Source organism: Varanus komodoensis, unplaced genomic scaffold (assembly GCF_004798865.1).
Source record: "Varanus komodoensis strain SLA01 unplaced genomic scaffold, ASM479886v1 scaffold26, whole genome shotgun sequence".
NCBI lineage: Eukaryota > Metazoa > Chordata > Lepidosauria > Squamata > Varanidae > Varanus > Varanus komodoensis.
In genome coordinates, this window is record NW_025335684.1 from 5,770,571 (window position 1) to 5,793,418 (window position 22,848).

At 50.0% G+C, this 22,848-nt stretch overlaps 1 protein-coding gene and 1 long non-coding RNA gene across 5 annotated transcripts in view; both read right to left on the reverse strand.

The window, feature by feature from the left end:
- The window catches only part of MAP2K3 (mitogen-activated protein kinase kinase 3), a 55,785-nt gene that overhangs the window by 30,277 nt on the left and 2,660 nt on the right, over positions 1-22,848 (reverse strand). For 2 of the 4 annotated variants that reach the window (XM_044433293.1, XM_044433296.1), the window contains exon 1: positions 1,153-1,699. The exons of 1 other annotated variant lie outside the window; for it this stretch is intronic. In XM_044433293.1, coding sequence (XP_044289228.1) covers positions 1,153-1,168 — 16 coding nt within the window. In that variant the 5' untranslated portion in view covers positions 1,169-1,699. Of the gene's footprint in view, positions 1-1,152; positions 1,723-22,848 lie in introns of those variants that run through there. One more of the 4 variants, XM_044433294.1, reaches the window with a different exon arrangement.
- LOC123024966 lies at positions 6,103-9,311 on the reverse strand. Its single transcript, XR_006415029.1, has 2 exons — positions 9,166-9,311; positions 6,103-7,858 (listed from the first exon to the last, which is right to left on the reverse strand). It is a non-coding gene; the product is annotated as an uncharacterized LOC123024966 (long non-coding RNA).

The window sequence follows — 22,848 nt, forward strand, 5'->3', positions numbered from 1 at the left end:
TTGCAAATTTGACCTTTCGACTGCTAAGCTATTCTTCAATCAGCAGAGCCAGAAACTTCTGCACTGCTGCTCCATGTGTGCAAACAGACAAGTAGTTCTCAGGAATCCTATCTTGGATGTTAGAGATGTTGGATTCCTGTGGTAATCCAACACACATGCACGAAGGCCCACAGCAGCCTCCACTTGATCAAAGCAGGGTGGGGTTTAGTCCTTTCTGCCATTCACGTGCCTCCACAACATGCACGAAGACACACCAAAAATGCACATCTTATAATGCCCAATTAGGTGACTGTGGTCTGCACGTGTTGCAAGAACGCCTTGCACCAGTGGAAGAAACACACTGAGCCACAACTTGGGAGCAAGAGTTTCCAACTTGGTGAGATCTGACGGCTGGATTTAGAACACGAAGCCAGGAAATGCTCTTAAACAACCTCCCCCTTCTCTTTCAATGAATTGGAGAATTTGCAAAGTTGCTTCACCCCATGGGAGGGCAGTTTGAGGCTGCCAGCCTTCCTAACCTCCAACTCTCGACGCTTTCTGTTGCAAGACCAAATTGGTATTTTTTGACTGCAGAAGTTGCAAAGGAAAGGGAGGGGAGGAGAAGAGGAGAGAGAGAAAAGGGCGAAGAAGAGAAGAAAGGTAATCAAAAGTCCTCTTGCAAGACACACAAGCCAGCAGATGCAGCAAGGACAGGACGGGCTGTCAACGGCCGAGCGAAAACTGGAATTCAGAGCTCACCCTCGCCCTGCAGAACTAAAACGCTTTGCAGAAAAACGCCGGTGGGGGATGGGAGGGGAACTTCGGCAGAGAAGCACAAGAATAAAATCCCCGGGATCCCGGTGCAAACTTGCATGCTCATAATGCAGCGTCTCCCAAGCTTGCTGTCCCTGCCTCACCACTAAAAAGGCATGCAAGTTTCTCCTAGTTACTCATTGTATTGTTGGGCTTTTTTTGTTTTTGCAATTGGGCAAGCTGATCTTCCTGTATGCACACACAGAATTTAGCAACTGCACGCGGCATTTTATACAATCTCGAGAAAACATCGCCAATGCAACGCAACCCATTCCTCCGCTGTGCAGGTTTAGGGGTTATTAAATTGTATTTTCCCCACTCCCTTCCTCCTTCTCCTCCAAACGGTTGCAACACATCTACCTTGTTTTCTGTCCATGGTGGTTTCCCAGAAGCGAAAGAACTGCGATCGGCACGCCTCGGAAGACTGATGTCTACGCCGTGCAAAAAAAAATACTCAAGAAAAATAGGAAAAAAGGCACTCAGCTGCGCCGGAAAGGAAAAAAAGGAAAAGAAAAAGTGCCTATTAGAAAAGGGGCTGATGCATGCTCCGAAGTTCTTGGGGACTAGTCGTTCTGCCGTCAATTTGAATCCCCCCCCCTTTTTTTGCGCTGCTCTCCCACAGAACTCCTCTTTGCGCTCTCGGCGTGCAAAACCCCAAAGCAAATTAACACTATTACTAGGACTATTCTTCTTCAAAAAAGAACCTCGAAGCAACGCTAGGCTTCCAAGAGAAGGCAAGAAGCAAGCCCGAGCAGGGGAGGAGGGGGCGGAAAGCCCTCTGCCCCCGCGATCAAGCCCTTCTCTTCCCCGGGCGTCGGCAGCTGACCTTGCCCCGTTGGGGGGGCTTCTCGGATTACATCTGAAACGCGGCGCAAGTTGTAAAGGGAGCTGCAAAAGCGGCGGCGGCGGCGGCAGGACGGCCGTGACGTCAAACAGGAAACTGGCCCAGGGCCAGGAGCCCGCGCGGGAGGGGCGCGAGGCAGCAGCTGCCGGCCGGGCGGGAGGGGAGGGGAGGGGAGGGGCGGGGCTCGCGGGCCGCCCACGCGGCGCGGCGGTTCGAGCGCCGCCTGCAGGCCCGCGCGGCCCGGGTTCGAGTCCCGCGCGGCGGCGGCGCCCGCCCCGCTCTGCAGGGGCCGCGGCCTTGCCCAGCCCCTCGGCGCGGCCTACCTCGCAGGGCCGTCGTTGGGGGACTAAGAGGACGGTGCAAGCGACTTTGCGTTCTTCAGAAGAGGCAAAAAAGCAGGACGGACCTCTAATCAATGAAGTGCCCCCGGTGGGATAGGCATGCACGCGTGCAGGCATATATTAACGATATTAATGTATAAATCATATGCATTAATCATGGTCTTTGCAAGAGGGCGTGGGGTGGATTCAATAAATGCCATTAACATTCTTTGCGAGGGAGAGGCAATTTATTAATAAATCAATAGCCTTTGCTGCAGGGAGACGCAATCCATTTATCGTATTGGTATGCCCCCCCATAGCCACAGGTATGCCCCCCCATAGCCACAGGCTCTCTGTTTAATGAAGGAATTAATGTAACATTCTTTGCAAGGAGGAAGCATGTTATAAATGTAATAATAAATCTAACTGCTATTCTTTGCTAGGGGAAGGTGTGATATAAATATATTAGCATATTAATACAATATTCTTTGCAAGGGGAGGCAATTATAAATCACTGAATAAATGTAATAATTGGACGTTGCAAGTGGATTATACCTATGTTAATATAATGAATATTGTTTGCAAGGCGGAGTGGGATATGAAAGTTCCTCACAGGAGAGAGAGGTTGGGATATAAATGCAATGTAATAAGTGAATTCTTTTCATTCCTGACTACACTGGACATCTTCATGGCAAGGGAGACTTTAGAAACACCCTCTAAACAGGCTTTGTGGTTTAATAAAGGTAATTAATATCCCCCACTTGATGTCTGCTGGAACTGGGGAAGGGGGTCTCTTTTGCACCCGGCGGGGGCCTCCTTGCCCCATGGCTACCCTACTTGGGCCAGCTGGCCAGCAACTGCTGCTCCACCCCATTAAGTTCTCCAGTTAAGCTCTCCCCCACTCCACTGGGGAGGAGATGCCAATTCCCAACTTCCAGCAAAATTTATGCAGATGTCAAAAGGGAAGCAGCCATACACAGAAGCGCAAAAATACTGTCTTGTTGAAACAAACATTTTGAGCCATCAAAAATGCATGTGCTTGCAAATTATCCATGCAAGCCCTATGTTTTTATTGCTGGTCCCCTTTGTGACCAGATAAATAGAATGTCTTTTTTCAGTAAGTATTAACACAATCTAAAGTATTCTGTGATAAACTGTTTCCGGTTTTATAATGTTGTGGCTTCAGGAAAGTGGGTGAGGACTGGCTGAGCTGCAGTTAGTGGGGACTTGACATCCATATTTCACCAAGTTTGTGGGTTGTTGGTTTTGTTTGGAAAACATGGTATGTTTTAAAAACATCTCTGAAATAAATACTTTTGAACTGAACAAAAAATACAGCAGTTAATTGATCGGTGCAAAAACGGCCTAGTTCTTGAAACCGTACAATATCCAGGAGGCACAGTTCATGGGAGCTTCCGGTTTTGGCGGTTGCGTCTCAGCGTTTGCATTCCAAGAGAGTAGAGTGGACTTTTTAATTGTGAAGTTGAATCTTGTACTTAAATGACTTTTAAAGAATAAGATCCTTGTATAACTGTAGACACGGGGGATCGAACCTGCAAGCCGCTGCGAAGATGCATGTGGGGGTGAGGGGAGACAAACAGGGGCATGTGCCCAAGCAGAGGTGAAATTCTAATGCTGGAAGAAGGTAATCTCCAGAGAGGATTTGGTAGAAATTGTATTCTCCATCCTCTGCTGTTTAAACTCAACTTGTTCAACTTTCCACCAAAGCAAATGGGGCAACCAGCTCCGAATGTATTAACCCATCACTGGTCCCGTAATATTAACCGTTCATCAAGCGCTGCTTTTTTAAGCATCCGCAGCAACTCCCCCATTAGAACTGCATCATCACACACTGGAAATTCAAATAAGATGGCATATATAAGCATGCTTATTGCTGTTGTCACCATTCCCTAGATTGTAAGGCTGCAAACCTTTCCTGGCGTTGTTCGAGGAGGCAGTAAAAGTTACCTCCACCAGAAGTCAATAAGATGCTGAGAAAGAAAGTTCGAGGTGGAGATATTGGGTCCAAGATTGTTATTCATTGCATTATCAATACGGTTAATTGATTGCTTGCACTCAGGGCCTCCCCGCAGTACAGACCAGGAAAGCTCTTTTACACACATGCTCTCCCCTTTCTACAATAAGCTTTCTTTTTTCTTTTTTGACCCAAGCCGGAAGAATTAGGTAAGCAAAACTCGGAAGATGGTCAGAGCACAAGCCTTTGTTGTTGACCGAGGCCAGGTGCAAGGCACTGCCGCAGACACAGAATTAAGGAACAGGAAGCCTGCAAGTGTGTTTGTGTGTGTGTAGCCCAGGGATGTGCGAGCAGAATCTGAGCTCACAAGACCTTTCAGGGCAAAAATCCATCTCGTGGGTGAGGAGAAGACTTCTTAGCTGTTGTTGCTGTCAGGCAACGGGGAGCCAGAAACACTCGCCAAGCGGCTGCCATTCACCCACAGATCCTCTGGCGGATCCCAGCCTTCTTTCTGCCATTCCTTTGGGCATGTCATGAGCGGAGCCGGGGGTCAGACTAGATGGCCCAGGAGGGCCCTTCTGACGCACTGTTTCTATTCCAAGAAAGCGTACGCCAGCCTTCGCCAAGCTGGCAGCCCCCTGATGCTCTGGACTTCTGGTCCCATCCACTGCAGCCAGCATGCAGCATGGGCAGGGATGCTGCAAGTGGGAAGCCGAAGCATCTGCCGGGCGCCAGGTGGGTGGCTGAAGGCTGCTGGGCGCAGAGATCTGTTGGGGCTAGCGGTCCGTGCAAGCCCCCCGCACGCACATCGGCTCCACTTCCCTTGGCGTTCTCACGGCGCCCGTCTCTTCTGCTCAGCTGCAGCCCACATTCTTTCCTCCGCGCTCCCAGTTCACCAGAAGGAAGCCGGACATCCCGAGCAACGGAGTCCACCCCTTTATTTGTTTGCAACACACACGCAACCCTGCGCTCGTGAATAGCTTTGTTTGTGTTCCACTGCAGCCCGTAGCTATGGAATGATTTTCGGCGGGGCGGGAAGACTTTCCCCTGGCTGACAGCGGCTCACCTATCCAGCCGATGCCAGACTCCCGTCAGGACTGAAACAGGAGCTCTTCTGGAACAGTGACAAGTCAGCTGCCCGGAGGCCAGAGGAATGCGAGGTCTAAGCCAGCATGCATGCATTTTGGGGTGGAAGCACAGAAGAAACGGCGTGAGCAGAGTTGTGGCAGGCTTGCCCGAGGCCAGACGGACCCCTGCGCAGAATTCCCGGTGGCGGTTGTTCGGAGAAGGCCAGGCATGGCCCCGCGGCACGGCCCTGCTCATCTGTCGGTCGCAGGGGGTGCGCAGCGGGGTCGTGCTTATTTTGTCCCGACGGCGTCAATACATGCCACTCCGCTCGCTGCCAGCCACCATCACCACAACAAACAGACCAGAAGCAATTCGGGTCCTGCTCCAATACAAGAGGACACAGCGTTAACGGGGCCCGTTCCAGGAGGCCAGGAACGGGGCATTGCACAGGGACAGCAAACAAGCAGGTGGTGGTGGTGGTGTTGTAGCTACTGCGGTGGAAATAGCTAGCACAGGTTCAAAGAAATCAAGCCAACAACAATTTAGCTCAACCGACTGACTGCTTGGTCCTACACAGCGCTTCTCGGGGGGGCATCCTGTTGAATGTGTGTTTGGGGGTCATTGAGTGGCGGCCTTAAATTATGTTCCATGCACAGTTACCAGGGACCAAACTGAGACTAACGTAAGCTCCAGGGAAGACTGCGGGGTTTCTTTCCTGGTGAGCATATATTGGGTTACACGGCCAAGTCAGGTCCAGAGGCTCAGGACCTTTGGAATGCAGGGCTCTTAAAAGGTCATCTAGTCCAAAAAAAGCTATAGCCTTCTATATTTTTTGAAACCTTAAGCACCAGTTTTCTTTGTCAGCATCTCTCTGCACTGCTTTTTGAGATAAATGCTGTAAGACAGGAGGCAGGCAGGGGAGATGTTGTCCCTGGCTTTGATACATCCTATTAATAAAAACTCAAGGTATTTTCCAGGCACTCACCTGAACCAGCACAAAATTTATCTGTGCAACACTCTTCCCCAGAAAGGACCTGACAGACTTTGCCAAAACACGTTTGAAAGATGCATTAACTCTATTGGAACAGCAAGAATTAGCCAGATTAGATGAATTAGGCAGTCCTTTAATAAAGAGACACTGTGGTGTCTGATAGAAAAAAACCTTTTTTGCTGAAAAAGTCTCAACCAAGTCTCTTTTGCATGCAAGGTTTTTACTTTCCCATTCAGCTAAGAAAACTTCCTAGCTTTTTTGCAGAAAAATCAGCTAACAAAACAATTTGAATGACTACCCAACTGCAGACCAATATGCTGTAAAATTCCTTCTTGCAAGAAATTGGCAGTACCAGATCTTTATCGGCTTTGATGGGACTCCTGTTGCTTTAACAGCTGCACTGAAGAGAAAATTCTGCCCCATACACTTTCTTTCTATCGCTGCGGCACTGATGGGAGCAGAGACACGCAGCCGGCAGAGTTTTCCTTTCTGGGCCACTCTGATGTGGTGGGAGCCTTCTGAGTGGCAGCTATGAACCACAGATCTAGTTTGCGACATACAGACGCACAAACGGAAGCTCAGTGCATTTGGACATTTTCATGGATGCCCCTCGTCTGCCTCAAGAATGCCAAAATGCCCAGTGTATTCATGTCCGCTGAGTGCTTCAAGGGAGGCATCTCAGCACCGAATCGATGCCAGAATCCAAGTTTCGGGGCAGCTCGAGAAACTTGTTTGTCATTTTGAGAAAAAAGCATTCCCAAATGAGTCAGTCAAGGAAACAATAGGGCACGAAGCTGTTGTACCTTCAACATGAGCGGGAGAGAGAGAGGGAAAGGAGGGTTTTGTCATCTCCCAAAAATGCCCCAATTACGTTATGTTAAGTTAAGCCAAGCACGCTGAGGTTCAGAGAAAAGAAAAAAGAGCGAGCAGGGCTGAGGGAACCACAAAATTCTTACGTTATGAGGCTGTGCTTCTAAGCCCCCTTCATAATGGGACCCAGATGAGCGAGAGAGTGAGATTTCCGTCCACGGAGGCACTGAGGCTACCAGGGTAAAGACTAAAAGAAAAAGTGGATTACCAGAAACTCCCCCAAGGCTGGCTCTGTCAAACTTTTCTGCTGATCAGGGTTTGGGACTCTGTGTCATCTCCCAAACCCCTGGAAAAAGAAAAAAAAAAGTTTCCAGCTCAGCAGAAATTTCCAGTTCATGCAACGGCAAAACTACACAAGGTGACCTGGTACAAAGCTCAAAATACCCAGAAGACTTGCAAAAGATCGTAGGCACAGCAGTTTCGCCAGCAGAGGAAGAGAAACCCGGAAGAAAGTGCAAACACTGGGTTTTGGGGATGTTGCAGAAGCCTGGTTGAGAAAGGCAGTAGATACGGTCCAAGGATGGTGCCTTTCAGGCACAGGTGGGAAGGGAACTTGCACAATTCCTCAGGAGCAGAAGGAGCCCCTGGCTCTCAAACAGTTTTTGACCATCCCATTCAGAAAGCTTCAGCCGTGTCTCCTCCGCAGCCTCCACTTCTGCTTGCGGAGAAAGGTGGGCTGATGTCCGGTTTGCGAACGAGCATGCCGGCAACTCGCCCACCCTGACTCACAAAGAGAAACCCGCACAGCCTCCAGAGACGCAGTTCAGAGAAAGCTCGTTGCATCTGTAACTTCTCTGGCAAGCATTCAAACCTCCAGGGTCTCAGGACCGTGATCTCTTCCTTCCAGCAAACACCAACTTCTTCCAAAGCAGTGACGACAAAAGAGCCGTCTATTCTTTCTCAGTATAGTTACGTTGCATGGCTCCTTCAAACAGTCCAAGTTGGCATACATGGCTTTCTGCTCATCACCTCGACCCCTTTGGAACGTGCACATCAAACTGGTGAGATAGACATTAGGCCGAGAAAAAGACAGTTTTGCAGCTGAGCAGGGATTTGAACTCGGTGTCTCCCAAAGTCCTAACCCTGCCCTCTAGCCACTACACACCCTTGCAACTTCTTGCCCCCATGTCTGCAAGTATTGGCTTCCGTGTGCAGCAGGAGTGTTTGCTGAAAACATGGAAGCCAGAAAGGAGAAGAGCAAGCTTTCCAAGATGGAGTGGGTGCTTCAATTCAGTGTCCTAAAACCAGAGCAAGTGGAAGATCTGTCCAGACACGTCCGGACACACATTTTCTTGCTAGCTCATGCTCAGATTATGGGTGGCCCAAAGCATGCCTACAGCTTGGAAACAGTGGTTTGGAGCAGTGTCTTTTACCAGCGTTGGTGGGACATGAGTGTTTCTGGGCCAGAATAGTCTGCCAAACAGGCTCACTGCCCGGTTACCTCCCAGCTAGACTACTGTCATGCATGGTACACAGGGCTGCCCTTGAAGACTGCTCAGATGCTAAAGCTGGTGCAGCCTGCAACAGCCAAGAGGGCTTGGAACTCGTGACTCTGAAATATTCAAAATGACCACTTGGGTTGCACTCTTTTCAGAACCATATCAAATCCTGTTTGTTTACCTGTGGGGTTTTTTTTAAGTGGCTGATATGAACAGTTTATTTTACATGTTGACTGCTTTCGATGGTGAAGCTCTCCTGAGTTAAATTGCGTATTGCACATAAGGTCATTGAGAGCTGGGCTGGGTCAGACCATCCAACTGCGCATTCTGTTCACACAGTGCCCAGCTCTCCGCCCGAAGGATTCCACAAGTGAGACAGGGGTGCAAGAGTACCCCTCCTGCCCATATTTTCCAGCAAGGGGATGCTAATTCTGAAGCTGGAGGGAGCACATGTGCCTCAGGAGTAGCGGCCGCTACAACTACTTTGGTACTGGTACTCTCGAGTCCTTCCCTCACGTTTGCAAGGAAAGCATAGTGAACTATTTTTCAACAACAAACAAACATTATTCCATGTGCAAAGAAAGAGGGAGGCGGGGGAATATTCGAATATGCCATTCCCACATACAATCTGGCATGGTACAGTCCTGCAAGGACTGCTCCACCTGCCTCCTCATGCTCCTTAATGCTTGTTTCTGCTTCGTGCTCTCACGTCCCACCCCTTCTTCGAGGAGGGCTCATGTGTGGTCCTCCAATCTCCGTTCTATCCTGCAGCAGCCTCGTGAGGGAGACTAGGCTAAGAGACAGCTGCTGGCTCGCAGTCGCTGCGCGGGGCTTGCATTCGGCTCTCCCGAGTCCCGGACACACACCTGAAGCTGCTGTGCCAGCAGTGGGGTGCTTGGCCTCTTGGGGCGCTGGCTGCCCACCTTCCTGCCCTCTCCGAGGAGCTCTAAGGCGTCCGTCCGTCCCTTGGGCTGCAGCCAGACGGGCTCACCATAGGCGCGCACGGCTCCTGCTAGGGAAGGGGTTCTCAGAAGCCGCGCAGGGACGGGCGCTGCCATGACTCAGCAGCAGACCGCAGGGCTGGCCGTGCGCCAGTGCGGCGGGGGAGCTGCCGCTGGCGCGCCGAGGCTCTTCTGCACGCCCTGCGCAGGGAGGGCCTGCTCCCTGGGCCGTGGTGGAGCAGCCGAGCTCGCACGGGGCGGCCGCGGCCTGTAGCCTGCACGCGCCGCGGGCGCCCAGGGGAAGCGTGCAGTGCAGGAGGCGAGAGGGCTGGCGAGGCCAAACATGGCGGGGCCGGGGGGGGGGAGCACATGCTCAGAAGCGGGGCTGGGGCTGGGCGCACGATGGCCCCCGCTCTGAGTCTGTTTCCCAAGCAGACGGACCCGCTTGCCAGAGCCCCAAACACTCCTTGCTTTGCTGCGTTAAACAGAATGGCTGCAGGAAGTGGGGAAAGGCAATTTTCGGGGGGGGGGGGGGTTCTGCCTGGGAAAGGAAGGGGCTATTTCGTCCTTTCTTCCGGACTGCACCACCCTCTCCACAAGCCATTGTTCCCCACACCGGCCGTTCAGCTCAGCGGGTGCTGGGGGAAAGCCTTCTGCATTTAAACGTCAGCCCTTTTGAGCTAGAAATCAATTGGGTGGCTTTGCTTCCTGCGAACGTCTAGCGGCCATTCCTAAGCACGTGGGAATTCAGTCAGTTTGTGTCTTGTGCCTCTCCGAATCTTTCTGCTGCCTGCCACAGACAAGCCCATGACTGCAAAAGCCGGATTCACGGGCATTTCTGAGGCAGAGTGCAGCACGAAGAACCTTCGCCAGCCAAGCAAGGCCTGCATCCCAGCCAGGTGCTCCAAGAGAGCTTTGGGCAGCGTCTCCCCAGCCCTTGCAAACAAGACGGAAGGGGATTAAGGGAGAAGCAGGGGAAAGGAAGCAGACCGATTGCAATGCCTATCATTCCTAGCCGGCATGAGTGATAGGAACTGCCGTCCATTACAGCCAGGGAACCCCTCACAGGGAAAAGCCAGGCCACGGAGCACCGAGCAGCGGTTGCTGCAAAAGACCACAAGGCACCCTGAACAAGTGTTTCCTGTCTGAGACCATCCAATTCGATGCTTTAAAACTGGAGATCGGAAGAAGGGCCAGAAAGTCTCTTGAAGAAGAAAACATTTGCTCTGCCTGCAGTGGGAGTTTCACAGGGTTGCACGGAAAAAGGCATTACAGATCCACACCCAGCCCTTACTGCTCCGCGTGCGTTCACGACTACACAAAGGAGTTGCGTATGGAACTGAGCGCTCCCTTGGGCAAGCTAGTGTCACTCACGCCAAGACCTCCGGTCCCCGGCTGTGCAAAACCTCACAGCTCTGTTGCATCATCTTGTCCCAGCACCCACAACATGCATCCCGTGCGGCAGCAGAAGGGCCCCGAAGGACAAAGCCAGTGGCGCCGCTGGCCGGCACCCACTGCGAGCCCCTTGGCGCTACAATTACAGGAGGTTTCCGTGGGCAGCAAGTCCCTTGCCGCTGGCCACGCTGGCTAGCAGGACTGGCACGAAGGCAGGTGTGTGGCTGGGCACCTTTCAGGGAAGAGCCCCTGGACTCGCCCGTCCTCTCGTGCACCTCACCCCTGGACCACAGCACCGAACAGCGCATCCGGACTGGTCCCATCTTGCTTATGTAAGAGAAAACCCCCAGATGAGCACCGGGTAAGAGCTGCAGCGTTGGTGCGGCTTTCCGGGAAGGAACACAAGAGCAGAGTCACCAGAATGGCATGCGCTGAAGCCGGACCACCTGAAGATGAGAGAGAGGAATGGCCCTCAGCTGCTTTCCGTGGAATTGTTGCCAGCGCTATTCAAGGAAAGGACATTACCGGAGGAAACGCAAGTGGCTGGGAAAGCTTGGTGCATCCCAGCTTCAAGGCAGGGGAGGGAAAGGATGCGGGTCTTTTCGCAGGGGCGATTCGGCTTGGGCCTCGATTCAAAACGGCCTCACAGGTCTTTGGCATCTGGCACGTCAGGACTGCGGGGTAGGGGCACTGAAGAATGGGGCAGGGGAAGTACACACCATTCACGCGTCCTCTTCCCTGCCCCTTTTAAATCATCTGCCACGGACATCTTGCCACTCATGTGGCTTAGGTGGCCGCCTATGCCCCATCCCACTAGGAAGGGAAGCGTGTTCTCTTCTGGATTGCACAAATAAGGCACAGCAAAGAGAAAGTGCGAGGGCTGGGTGTTTTGTGTACGTCATTCCTGCTCATCACACACGGGCCGGTTCACACATACTGCTAAACTATGGTTTGTTTAATGTTCGGATTAGTGTCCTATCCAGAGTTTGGCTGCAAATAAGGGAACAAACCATGGCTTGTTTTCTCAGATGCAGGGGTGTGCGTTTATTTCGTCTTTCTCTCATGTCCTCCTTATATCCAAAATGCTTTTGTGACATTGTCCCTGCTAGGGACAGCTGCTGAGTTTTCTAACAGCTCATCTGGTGTCTCTGTAGCCTAACAAAAGAATCAGTTAACAGACCATGGTTCTGCAATTACATGTAACAATAAGCTATGGTTTAAACAATCCTGAATTCATATCATAGCAAACAAAAGGTTCGTTTTCTGGGTTGTTCATGGTTTAGGCTGCATGACAACCCAGAATGAACATCCAATACAATGGGGTTCAGCTTATGTGAATCCTGGACTACCATATACGCCGCTCTTTTCATTCCCACCAACAAGAACAAAACCAAGCCCAAATGTAGTGCAACATCTAAACATGGATCCTGGTTTGTTGCTCCAAAACAAGCCAGGATCCTTAAGCTACAAACAAATCCTGGTTTATGATCCTGGCTTGTTCAGAGAATGACAAGCCAGAATCCCAGACTGAGATGACACGCTGAGTTCAACTGAGTTTTTGTTTAGCCACTCCCACTGGTAGGTGCATCCAAACTAGAGTGAATGAGATCCAGGTATGGTGTGTTTTTTTTACTTGTGGTATGCCTCAGTTCTACAGAATCTTGGCTTACCAAGTCCTTCTGACTGTGGGCATGTCCAAGTCACCACTCTTAACACACTGATAGTTCTGATATTAACTATATTTTACAATATATATGAGGTCTGATAAGATAACAATGTTTGTGCCACTGTTTTTGGTGCTAGCTTAGCTCTAAGGCATATGAACCAGGTCCTGGATTTTTTTTAATCTTGATTGTTTAACATTGTTTTAGGCAGAGAGAGACAGTGTGGTACAGTGGTTAAGCATATGGGACTGGGACACAGGAGACCTGAGTTCTAGTCCCCGCTCAGCCAAGGCTCGCACTGGGTAACTTTGGGCCAGTCACAGACTCTCAGCCCAACCTACCACACAGGACTGTTGTTCTGAGAAAAAGATGGAGGAGGAGGAGGAGAACGACATCAGCTGCCTTGAAAAGAAAGAAGGTAGCATATAAATATAATAAATAAATGTGTGTGTGTCTGTGTGCACAGCTGAACGGTTTTAATGATGCATTTTTAAGAGTTTGATCTTCGTGAACTGCCTAGAAAGCTTCAACTCCTGGACAGTGTAGAAATACGAGGAATTAGATGAGATGCACCCCGAGTTCAGCCCCCAAGCTCACCCATTTGCTTCTCGGGAACGAGTCTTTCATGGAGGCCCCTCAAGCAGCCATTTTACGCATGGGGACGACCCGTCCCCTGCCACCATGGCAGCCATTTTGTGAGAGTGCCCAGGAAAGTCTCAACATTTCACAGGCACCCCTCAACCCCAAAACACTGGAGGAACGGTGCGTTAAGCAGCTTCCTTTTGCATTATGCCGCCTTCACTGCCCCCTTCCCCAACTGTACCCCTAGATCCCAGCCCTCACCCCAGAAATGCTAATCCTAACCTCTGATGTTTGGAAGGAATGATTTTCCAAACCAGGAGAAAAACGGTAAGCGGTTCTGGGTGAGAACACGAAGCTACCATTCATCAGCTCCAACAGACACAGATGTCCTTGCCTAGAACACGTTCGACCTCAGAAGAGGAAGCAAATCGCGGAAAACACACCCCACGCCTGCAAGCACAATAAGTGATCTTAATGTTAATCTCATTCACAACTTCACCACCCCCACAAAACTCTTCTGCACAGCAGCTGCTCCCGTCCCGTCTTTTTATACTGTTGCTTTATTTGGTGTCTACGAAACACGGAGCCCTTTGGCCAATGAGGGAGTCAACAGGAAGCGCAGACGGCTCACCGCCTTTGAATTAAACGGGCAACGCCAGGGAGGAAGAGCTGTGAGTAAAAAAATAAGAAGGGGGGGAACCCCGCCGAGAAGGGACAGGTCAAAGCCATAGTGGCAACCGAGTCAGCCCACACGCTCTCTAAATGGTTGCAGAAGGAAATCCAGCGCCACCAGGGGGACCCGGTGGCAAGTAAGTCGGGTCCGACCCGAGCGGCTGCCCAAATTAGCTTCCATGGCAGTGGACAGAACTTGCCGTGCTAATTTTTTTTTTAATCTTTTGGGAAAATCCACCTTTGCAGACCAGACGCAAACCCTCCCCAGTTGCAGCAAAGCTCCTCCTCTTTTGCTGCCGTTGTTCATTGTCGTGAGTTCGCTCTCAGTTTTGATGCGGGATGTCTCACTGGCTTCGGATATGCTTTTTGCTTGGCTTCCGAGATACACTGGAATGCCTGCTCCACCGCTGTTTTTGCATTCTAGGTACCCCTCCTTCTCCCAGTGCGTCCTGCCTAGCATGTTAAACAAACAGCACTGCCTTGGGGAAAAACACTCTGACAATAAAATGAGGACACGCATTAATAAAGAACCATTCATCCTCCAACTGTATAAACACAAGCATGGGGAAATAAAATAGGCATCGGACAGGAATCCACCTTTTCAGACATGGGGCCTGAAGTCCACACATGAATTAGGAGAGCCACGTCTTGGTTTTCGCTGCCTCTGTGTGTTGAACCCCCTTAAGTTAGGTCACGATGGAGTTGTTGAGCCCGGGCTGCAAGCTGGGAAGCAGCTGGGCTCACGGTGCAGGCACCACGCTCGGGAAAAGGCCCCGTGCAAAGGCCGACGGGGGGGCACCTGGAGTGGCATCTCTGCTGATCGTGTAAATCGGGCTGGGGAACTTGTGGTCCTAAAACCTCTGGAGGCCCACGACCACCATCCTCCCTGATCACGAGTCTGCTATCTGATGGGAACTGTAGTCCAGCAATGTGTGGGGCGTGCCAATTCCCTACCACATGACCTAAATGAATGGGCAAGTCCAGCTGGAAGAAGGTCTTGCAGATACCCTGGTTCAAATTCTAAGTTCTGCTAAGGAGAAACCCTAATATTATAATGCACAGACATTATCCATTGGCTGACCAAATTGCATGATACACTTCCTTTGCATGGATGGATTTTGGATTAGATCCTGGATTTTAGATGGCTTCCTTGCACGTCTGGTCAGCAGCTAGAGAACTGGAGCAGAGGGAAGGCTCAGGTGCGCCTGGTTGCACCTTCGCCAAGGGAGGTCCCCCAGGTGGCCATTCCAGAAGCAAAAGGAGGCTCAATTGGCCCTTCCCAGGAGGGGGCAGGGTTTGCAGAACAGCCGCCGGCTGCTGATGCCTGCAGATCCTATCGCAGATCATCTGTGGGCAGCCTGGAATGCCTTAAGATGCCACTGAGAGATGTGCGGCTACATTGGCCCAGGTAGCTTGCAACACAGAAGATGCTTCGCTCTCCTCACCTTCATCTCAGGATGCTGGGACACCTGATCTGTTAAAACGAGGTGTAGATGTCCATAGCAATGGAGACGAGATTGGTCAGAAGGCATTGCTTAATTTTGTACTTGTGAATTACTACACAAACAGGCACAGGTATCCTTAGAAATGTGACTTCTCCACAATTGGTAATGGCGTTCTCCAAGCCAAATAGGAAAGCAGTGTACAAAAACAGAAATAATTAGGGGAAATCACAAGCAGACTTGCATCATATTAGGAAACTGTTTACAAATATGCATTCAACAGTGGCACAAAATGGTATGCTTGCCATGCGGTTAACACTGAAGAAATCAAAATTGTGAAAGATTTTACATACCACGGTTCAGTCATCAGTTCAAAGGAAGACTGCAGACAAGAAATGTGAAGGAGACTGAGGCCTGGAAGGGCAGCAATGAAGGAATTTAAAAGATAATCAAGTGTAAGGATGTTTCCCAGGAGATCAAGGCCAAGCTCATCCAAACCATTGTCTTCCCCATCACAATGTGTGGGTGTGAAACCTGGACCATGGAGAAAGCGGACTGGAAGAAAATGGATGTATTCAAAGCGTGGCGCCGAAGAGAACTTTGTGAATACCCTGGACTGACCAAACATCAAACAGGTAGATCCACGATCAAATCAAGCCTGAGGTTGCCCTGGAAGCAAAACTGACAAAATGGAAGCTGTTATGCCTTGGACACACCATGAGGGCAAGACTCACTGGAGAAGACCTTCGTGCTAGGAAAAGGTGAAGGCAGAAGATGACCGACTAAAACATGGACGGACTCCGTCAAGCAGGCCACAGCCCGGACCTTGGAAGAACTGAATGGAGTGGTCCTGGACAGGACATTATGGGGGGCTCGCTTCCGTGAGGTTGCCGTAAGTCTGCAACAATCTGATAGCACATAATAACAACAACAGCATGTTTGCGCTATCAGCTCACCCACACAAACTCAAACATGCGCCCCATAACAAAAGTTGCACTTGCTCTAAACACATGAAAGAAGCAAGAAAATGAAGGTCTTCCCTGGGAAACAGATGGGGGGTGGCCTGGATCAGGCTGCTCACTTTAAAATCTCTCACCCAGAAAAGCCTAAGGTAGAACGACAACGGACCGCATTTGAACTCCCGCAAAAGCGGGGCATTTCACAACTGCAACAGGGCTCCTTGCTTCGCTGGGCGAGCGGCTGGCATTCCGATTTGTGGCACGTGTGCTCCCACCGGGAGGGGACGGTTCCTGTTTGGCTCCCTAAGCCGGGTCCAGTCCAAGCGGACGAAAAGAAGACAGTGTCCGCAACAGCTGAGCTGAGACAGTTCACAGGTTTGCGTATGGAGCTGCAATCCCCCCAGCCCAGGAACGGCGCCACTGCCTGGTATGCCCAGGCAGCTGCCAGCGCCCCAGCACCCTGGCAGGGCTCCCCACTCCTGGTGAGGTCACCCCATTGAGCTTTCCACGCTGCAGCAATGCCCAGTCAAGCACTCCCAGGGGTTGTGGGAGTCTGCCCACCCCTGCAGAGGGGAAGCCCCTGGGGCTAAAAGCCAGATTAGCGGGGGGAGGGGGGATCAGATACAACAGAGGCCTGCAATCCCCCAAATGGAACAACAGCACCCTCAAAGATCCAGCCTATGTGGCTCTAAACAGAGTCAAGGAGGAGCCTTACCCACACCTTCCACCTAGGCAGTTGCTCCATCCAAAGAATATGAACTTATCTTGCCTATAAGGATACAACTGTTGACATAAACGGGGCCAGCAGACCTTAAAAACAGAGGGGGGCCCTCCCCATCCTGCCCTCTGCAAGTGCCGCATCCAGAAATTAAAGCCAATCAAAATGAATCCCCAAGTCTTTGCGGTATGACGGGCGAAAGCATGACCACTGGCATGAGTTACACATCACAGAAGGGCTGGACTGCTTTCAGGGTGACTGTCTGGAGCAGCCATTAAATTACAGCAGAAAACAAGCAGGGTGCAAGCACGAGGAAGTTAGCAATGCCACGGGCCGGCTTGGGATGCACTGGGAAAAGGCCGCCAGCCCTGAAGGCAACTCGCATCCCAACCAAAATGTTTGCGACCACCAAGCTGCAGGAACAGATGCACCTCCAGGCTCGCTGGAACACCTGCCAAGCCGCTCGGCAAAAGGCAGGTATCATCCCGGCGGTGAAAACCCTGCTCTGTTTTTTGAGCACGCCACGTTCCATGTGCAAGGCTCAAGCATGAGACTGAGGTCACGTCAACGGGCCGTGCTTGCTTTTCACGACGGGTCAAACAGAACCAACCTTCCCCAGCCTGGCACCCCACTGGGTGCACTGGATTACAATTCCCATGCAGCACCGACACATCCACAGGGCGCCAGGCTGGGGAAAGCGCAAGAAGCCCAGAATTATATCCGGCATTTTGCCATCACCGTCTCTCTCAGGTGAGCCATCAGGACCCCTTCCAAGCTCAGAAACTTGAGGAATTCCCCAGCTTCTACAGAGACCATTTTCTAAACTGTAATGCGTTTCCGGGGACCGGGCGATCGATGCATCAAAAATCATTGTGAACTTTAAGAACAAGTGGATAGTCCTCTGGCCGTGTCCTAAAATATCCATAAACAGGACAGTTTTGTGTATTTGGTATCACTGGCCACCCACTAAGCCCCGTTCCAGAAAGCTTTCAGAGTCATGGGCTGCTCCGGAAAATATTAAGACAAAAGAGTGTCACTGAGCATATGTAGAGTACTTTTCTTCAACCATTCTTTCTAAACTTGCTGCACCCACCCCAGCCTATGACAGCTTGCCTTTGCCAGGAGGAAAACCAATCAGCTATACTTGCTGTCACAGAACCTTCCCCAAACTGTACACCCTACGCTTCTGGACAACACCTGGGAGCCAGTGTGATGCAGTGGTTAAGAGAGCTGGAAAAGGGCTCATGAAATCCAGATTCTAGTTCTGGATGACTTTGGGCCAATCACAGACTCTCAGGCTAACCTACCTCACAGGGTTGTTGTTCTGAGGAACAAACAAGCGGAAAACCCTGTAGGACACTTGGATTCCTTGAGAAAGGCAGAAAGATGGGGCATCAATGTGTGTTGCAGCAACAGCTCCCATCAGCCCCAGCCTGCATGCTCGACAGTCAGACATTCCCACAACTATACTCCCTAAGATCCAAAAGGGACGAGAGGAAGGGCTGCTCCAAGATGCCAGGGAACGAAGTTCCAGTGCAACCCGATCAAAGTCCAATTCAGAACTTTCCAGAATGCCCACAGCCGAGTCGGGCTTCTCCCCGCAGCCTGCATGCCAAGCACCTGTTTGCGGCAGCCTGACCCACATTCCCAGCACACGCCACAACCCAAGGCAGAAACACTGCTCCTCTGCTAAGGTGTGGAGAAGCTGGGCCTGACATGCATGTTTTTGCTGGTGAATCAGCAGCTCCATTCAGAAACGCCACACTGATTCACCCCCAGGTTGCACATGGATGGATCGGCAGGAAATGCAAACGCGCTCTGCTCGGTCAGATGCACTGACACACGCATAACTCATCTCGGTTTGCTCCATGCACAGTTAAACCGGCTCAGCTGTGGAATTTGCTATCACAAGACGTCGCCGTGACCGTCACTGGCTTGGAAGGCTTTAGTTTCCCAGATGAGATTAGTTTCCTGCATGAGGGCGACTGGAGGCTGCTTTCGCTATCGCAAGCGATTCCCCCCATGGACGTGGGCTGCTGAGGCTCTGGGATGCCTCCTCTTCTCCATCAGAAAGCAGATCCAAACTGTATACTTGAGCATCTCCTGCACAGGCTCAGAGCTTCCTCTTCCTCCAGGACCATTTTTTTTTTTTTTTGTTGCAAATGCAGCCAAGAGATTCTGGAGCACTCCAAAACTCTCCAGTGTGTGAGTGTTTGCTTTGGGTCTAAGAAAGGTATTGTCCTGCCAGAGCTTGGGTAGTTTCCCCATCTCCCACAACTCTTATATTTTTTCTGCAGCTTGCCAATTATTGAAGAGAATAAGACAATCTATCATCATCATCATCATCGAGAACCTGTATTTTGAGTTAAATTTAGGCAAACAGACTTTCCTTAAAAAATATGCTATGCTGATGTTACATGCTGCATATTGAGCTGTAGAAGTTTAATCTTGGCAGTTCCCCGAAATATCTGAGCAGGGATAAAATTTGTCTTACAGAGCCATCTTAAAAGTGTTCACTCTGAAATCATCCTCATCACAGAGTATTCCTATAAGCGTTGCAGATTTAGGACCATTTCAATGTCATATGCAAAGCTGGGCATGAATATTTTTACAGCGATACTTGTAAATATTTAAAGACATGGACATTCAATAATGTTTATTTTCTTTACATTATTTTAGGTTTAAAGGGGAAACATGGAAATATTTGGCATAGTAATGAGAACAGACTTCAGTGCAGTATACATGGATCTATATACTTGCAAAGAAGATTTTTTTTTCAGAAGTGGATTACAACTTTAATTTTAGATTTGACTATTCTATCCATTTCAGTTGCCCAATTTTGCTTTTATTTTGTTTGTACTTCCAGCTGCTCCCATGGCATTTCCCATCTCCTTGACAGAGTGACAAGGAAAAGTTTACATATTTTCCCTTCATTGCAGCTTACTGTGTCATCCAAACCCGGACAAATCATAGTTAATTGAAACAAGCAAACATCCAAGTGTGTTTAATGAAGCTGACTTGTTATCGCTAACCATCTGAAACCCAGATTAGAGTGTTGATGTGTTGCTAATCTCAACCTGTAGCAACATCTTGAGATCTCTTAAGAGAGAGGAAGGCTTAGCTAGATGGGCTTATCTTTCCCTCCAAAGATGGGCCTCTGTGTTGCTAATTCAATTTTACAAAACCAATCAGTCTAAAGTGGAAGGTTTCCCACAGAAATCCTAGGTAATACCCTGAGTGATAAAGTTTTCTATCAGTTCCTTTCCATTGAGTGAAAAAGCAGGTATCAAATGAGCATTCCTTAACTGATTAGAAATCTTTAGCTTGCCTTCATTCTGCACTCAAGCACTCAAGATGTCTGCAAACATGCCAGAAGGGAAGTGACTGAAGACAGGCACCCAAGTATGTGCTGAAAGTTATTTTGTCCCAAACCAACAACACAACAGCTCTTGCTTTCATCGCTCCCGCGTGGCAACATTTCAAAAGTCCCCAATCACCTCCAATCAAAAACCTATTCAATGAAGCAGGTGTTTTCCCAAATCCAGGCTGTTTGGTCTATTTCCCGCCCTGCCCTTTGCATAGAAACATTTTGCAGATTTTTGAGTACTAAAAAAACCACAGATAACAAGTTTTTATATTAATGATATTATTTGTATTATTGTTATTGCTGCGGCAACAGCCAGTTAAAAGTTTGTCCACTGTATTCACTGAGTTGTACAAGACAGTATAAATTAGAGACCTAGAATGCAATCCTAGCATGTTTAAGACACAAGAAAATCCAAGAACTCCCAGCATTCTCCAGTGAGCCGGAAAGCTGGGAAGGTCAGACTTCCTTTCCAGTCCAAATGTGCAAAGGACGGCACCCTTAGTTCAATCACTGTACAGGGCAGTGCGCTCGAGGGTTGATGAATCCCTCAGGATCTGCAGACAACACTGCCACACAAAAGGACACAGCACGGGGCTGCTCAAACATAAGGCCAAACCACCATTCAGCCTTCTAACCATGATCCCCATGCAGCCTCAAGTTGCGCTCACCTGCAAACCAGGATCAAAACCTGGTTTACAATCATGGTTTGTAGGTAAGCAAAATAATTCAAGTCGCTAGTCCTCCAAAGCAGACAATCACCTGCTCGCCCACCAATATCTGGTTAAGTCACCTGCCTGTCCATACCTACTTGTGGCTGCGCATCACTAAATTCAGTGGGACTTCGTTCTGAGCAGGCGCGTTATGAGGCTGCATTAATCTGCTTTTCTCCTATCTTCAGGAGTTCCCTGGTTCAGCCGCCTACGGATGGCTCTTACCCCCCGTCCCAGGTGATTAGGCGGGGAACTATTTATAAGCCAACCACGAAACAAGCTTGGCAAATAGGAGAACAAAAAGATGAGAAATGTTTTGATAACTCCTCGGCAGTTACGTAAGTAGTGATAATTGCTCTGCTGTGTCTAACTATGCGAGCAATGCTGCTCATACCCATCCTCATTAACTGCATATTTTAAAAGTTTGCTCAGCCTTTGAAGTGGGGAATTAACAAATAAGGACCATGTTCTTGTTCCAAATTTAATTCCATGCAAAGGGGCATTTCCTAAATATACGCAGGAGACATATCCATACACAAATCAAATTTTCCATCCAGTCGAAACTTTCTAACACCACAATCCTATGTGTGTTTACTCAGAAGGAAGTCCTTTTTTCGTTCACCTTCTGAGGACTGCAGATTTGGGCGTGCTTATGGCATTGCTACTGGCACAATGATTTCTTTCGAGGCAGCTTCCCATATTTCTGCAACAGTATTGACTTGCATTTCTACATCCCTTTTCGGTTTGTATATTGAAGAACAGCATCTATTGTCCCAGCATGGAAAGTACCCTCAAGAACATGTTCACACTGAGGAGCACAACTTGTGAACCAGGCAGGAGAGGACTTACACAGCAGGGAGAGGAAGCAGGGCTCACAGCAGTTGTGCTAGGGCTGGAACAGGGTGTCAAAGCCTAGCGGCCCCCCAAAATCTACTCAGAGAGCAGCAGCACAGCAGCCGAGCAGTAGGCGCAAATTCCACTTGATTTCTGCAGGCATGGATGGCACAAAGGCATGGGTGCTTTGAGGATGCACCCCTCAAAGCGTTTTAAAAGGAGGTTGGCAAAGCATTTGTTTTTGCTTTAGCAAGACATTTTAGATCGTGACGTTGTGGATGTGGGAAAGGACTAAGGCGTTCAGCAAAATCGGCATAATGCACAAGGGAGCCCCTTTAAAATTGCCATGGTTGCAAACTTTTGCATGTGTAGTGTGGCCTGGCGATTAAATATCGGACTGGGACTCAGGAGATCCGAGTGCGAGTTCCCACTCAGCCATGGCGCTTCCTGGGTGACTTTTAGCCAGTCACAGAATCGCAACCTGGTCTACCTTGCAGGGCTGCTGTTATAAGAATAAAATGGAGAGGAAGAGACTCTTGTAAGCGGCCTTGGGCTCCTTGAAAGAGTAAGAAAAGAAGGTATGAATGCAAGGCAATAATAATAAATCGAGGACAGAACAAGTACTGTACTACGATTCCCAGCATCCCCCAGCCAGTAGGGGGAATGCTGAGACTAAGGACAGAACTACCCATCTGCTCCAGTAGCACAGCATTACAGAGAGGGATAGGACTACAGTGCCCATCATCCCTGACCACTCATGCTGGGTGGGACTGCTGGCAGCTGGAGTCCAACACCATCCGCCTGGCTGCAGTCTCCCCCATCCAAGCTGCAGGCGCATCGCGTGTGAAACGAGAAACCAAGAGCAGAACTCAGTTCAAGGGAGGGATATTGGGGCAAAACGGCTCCCACCCTGGGGATGGTCGAGGGGGGCACACCCATCGAAGAAGCGGGCCAGCCCGCCCCCAGACCGGCTGGCCAGGGCTTCCCAGCAGCCGTGAGCAAGCAGCCAAAACCAGGCATGGCACAGCCTGTCGCTTCCGCCAAGGTCAATTGCTAGCTCAGAGTTTCAGCATGAGCCGCAGCCCATGATAACAGCCACAACATCGCGCCACTCATATGCCGGAAGAAAGGAGGCAGCGGCCCTGGCAAGAGATGGCCCAGGACACCGTCAATCTATACATGCAAAAATGCGGTTGCAGTATTGATGCATCTCGGCACGGATGACGGGAAAGGAAGAAAACCTTTTCAGAAACTCAACGCTCTGC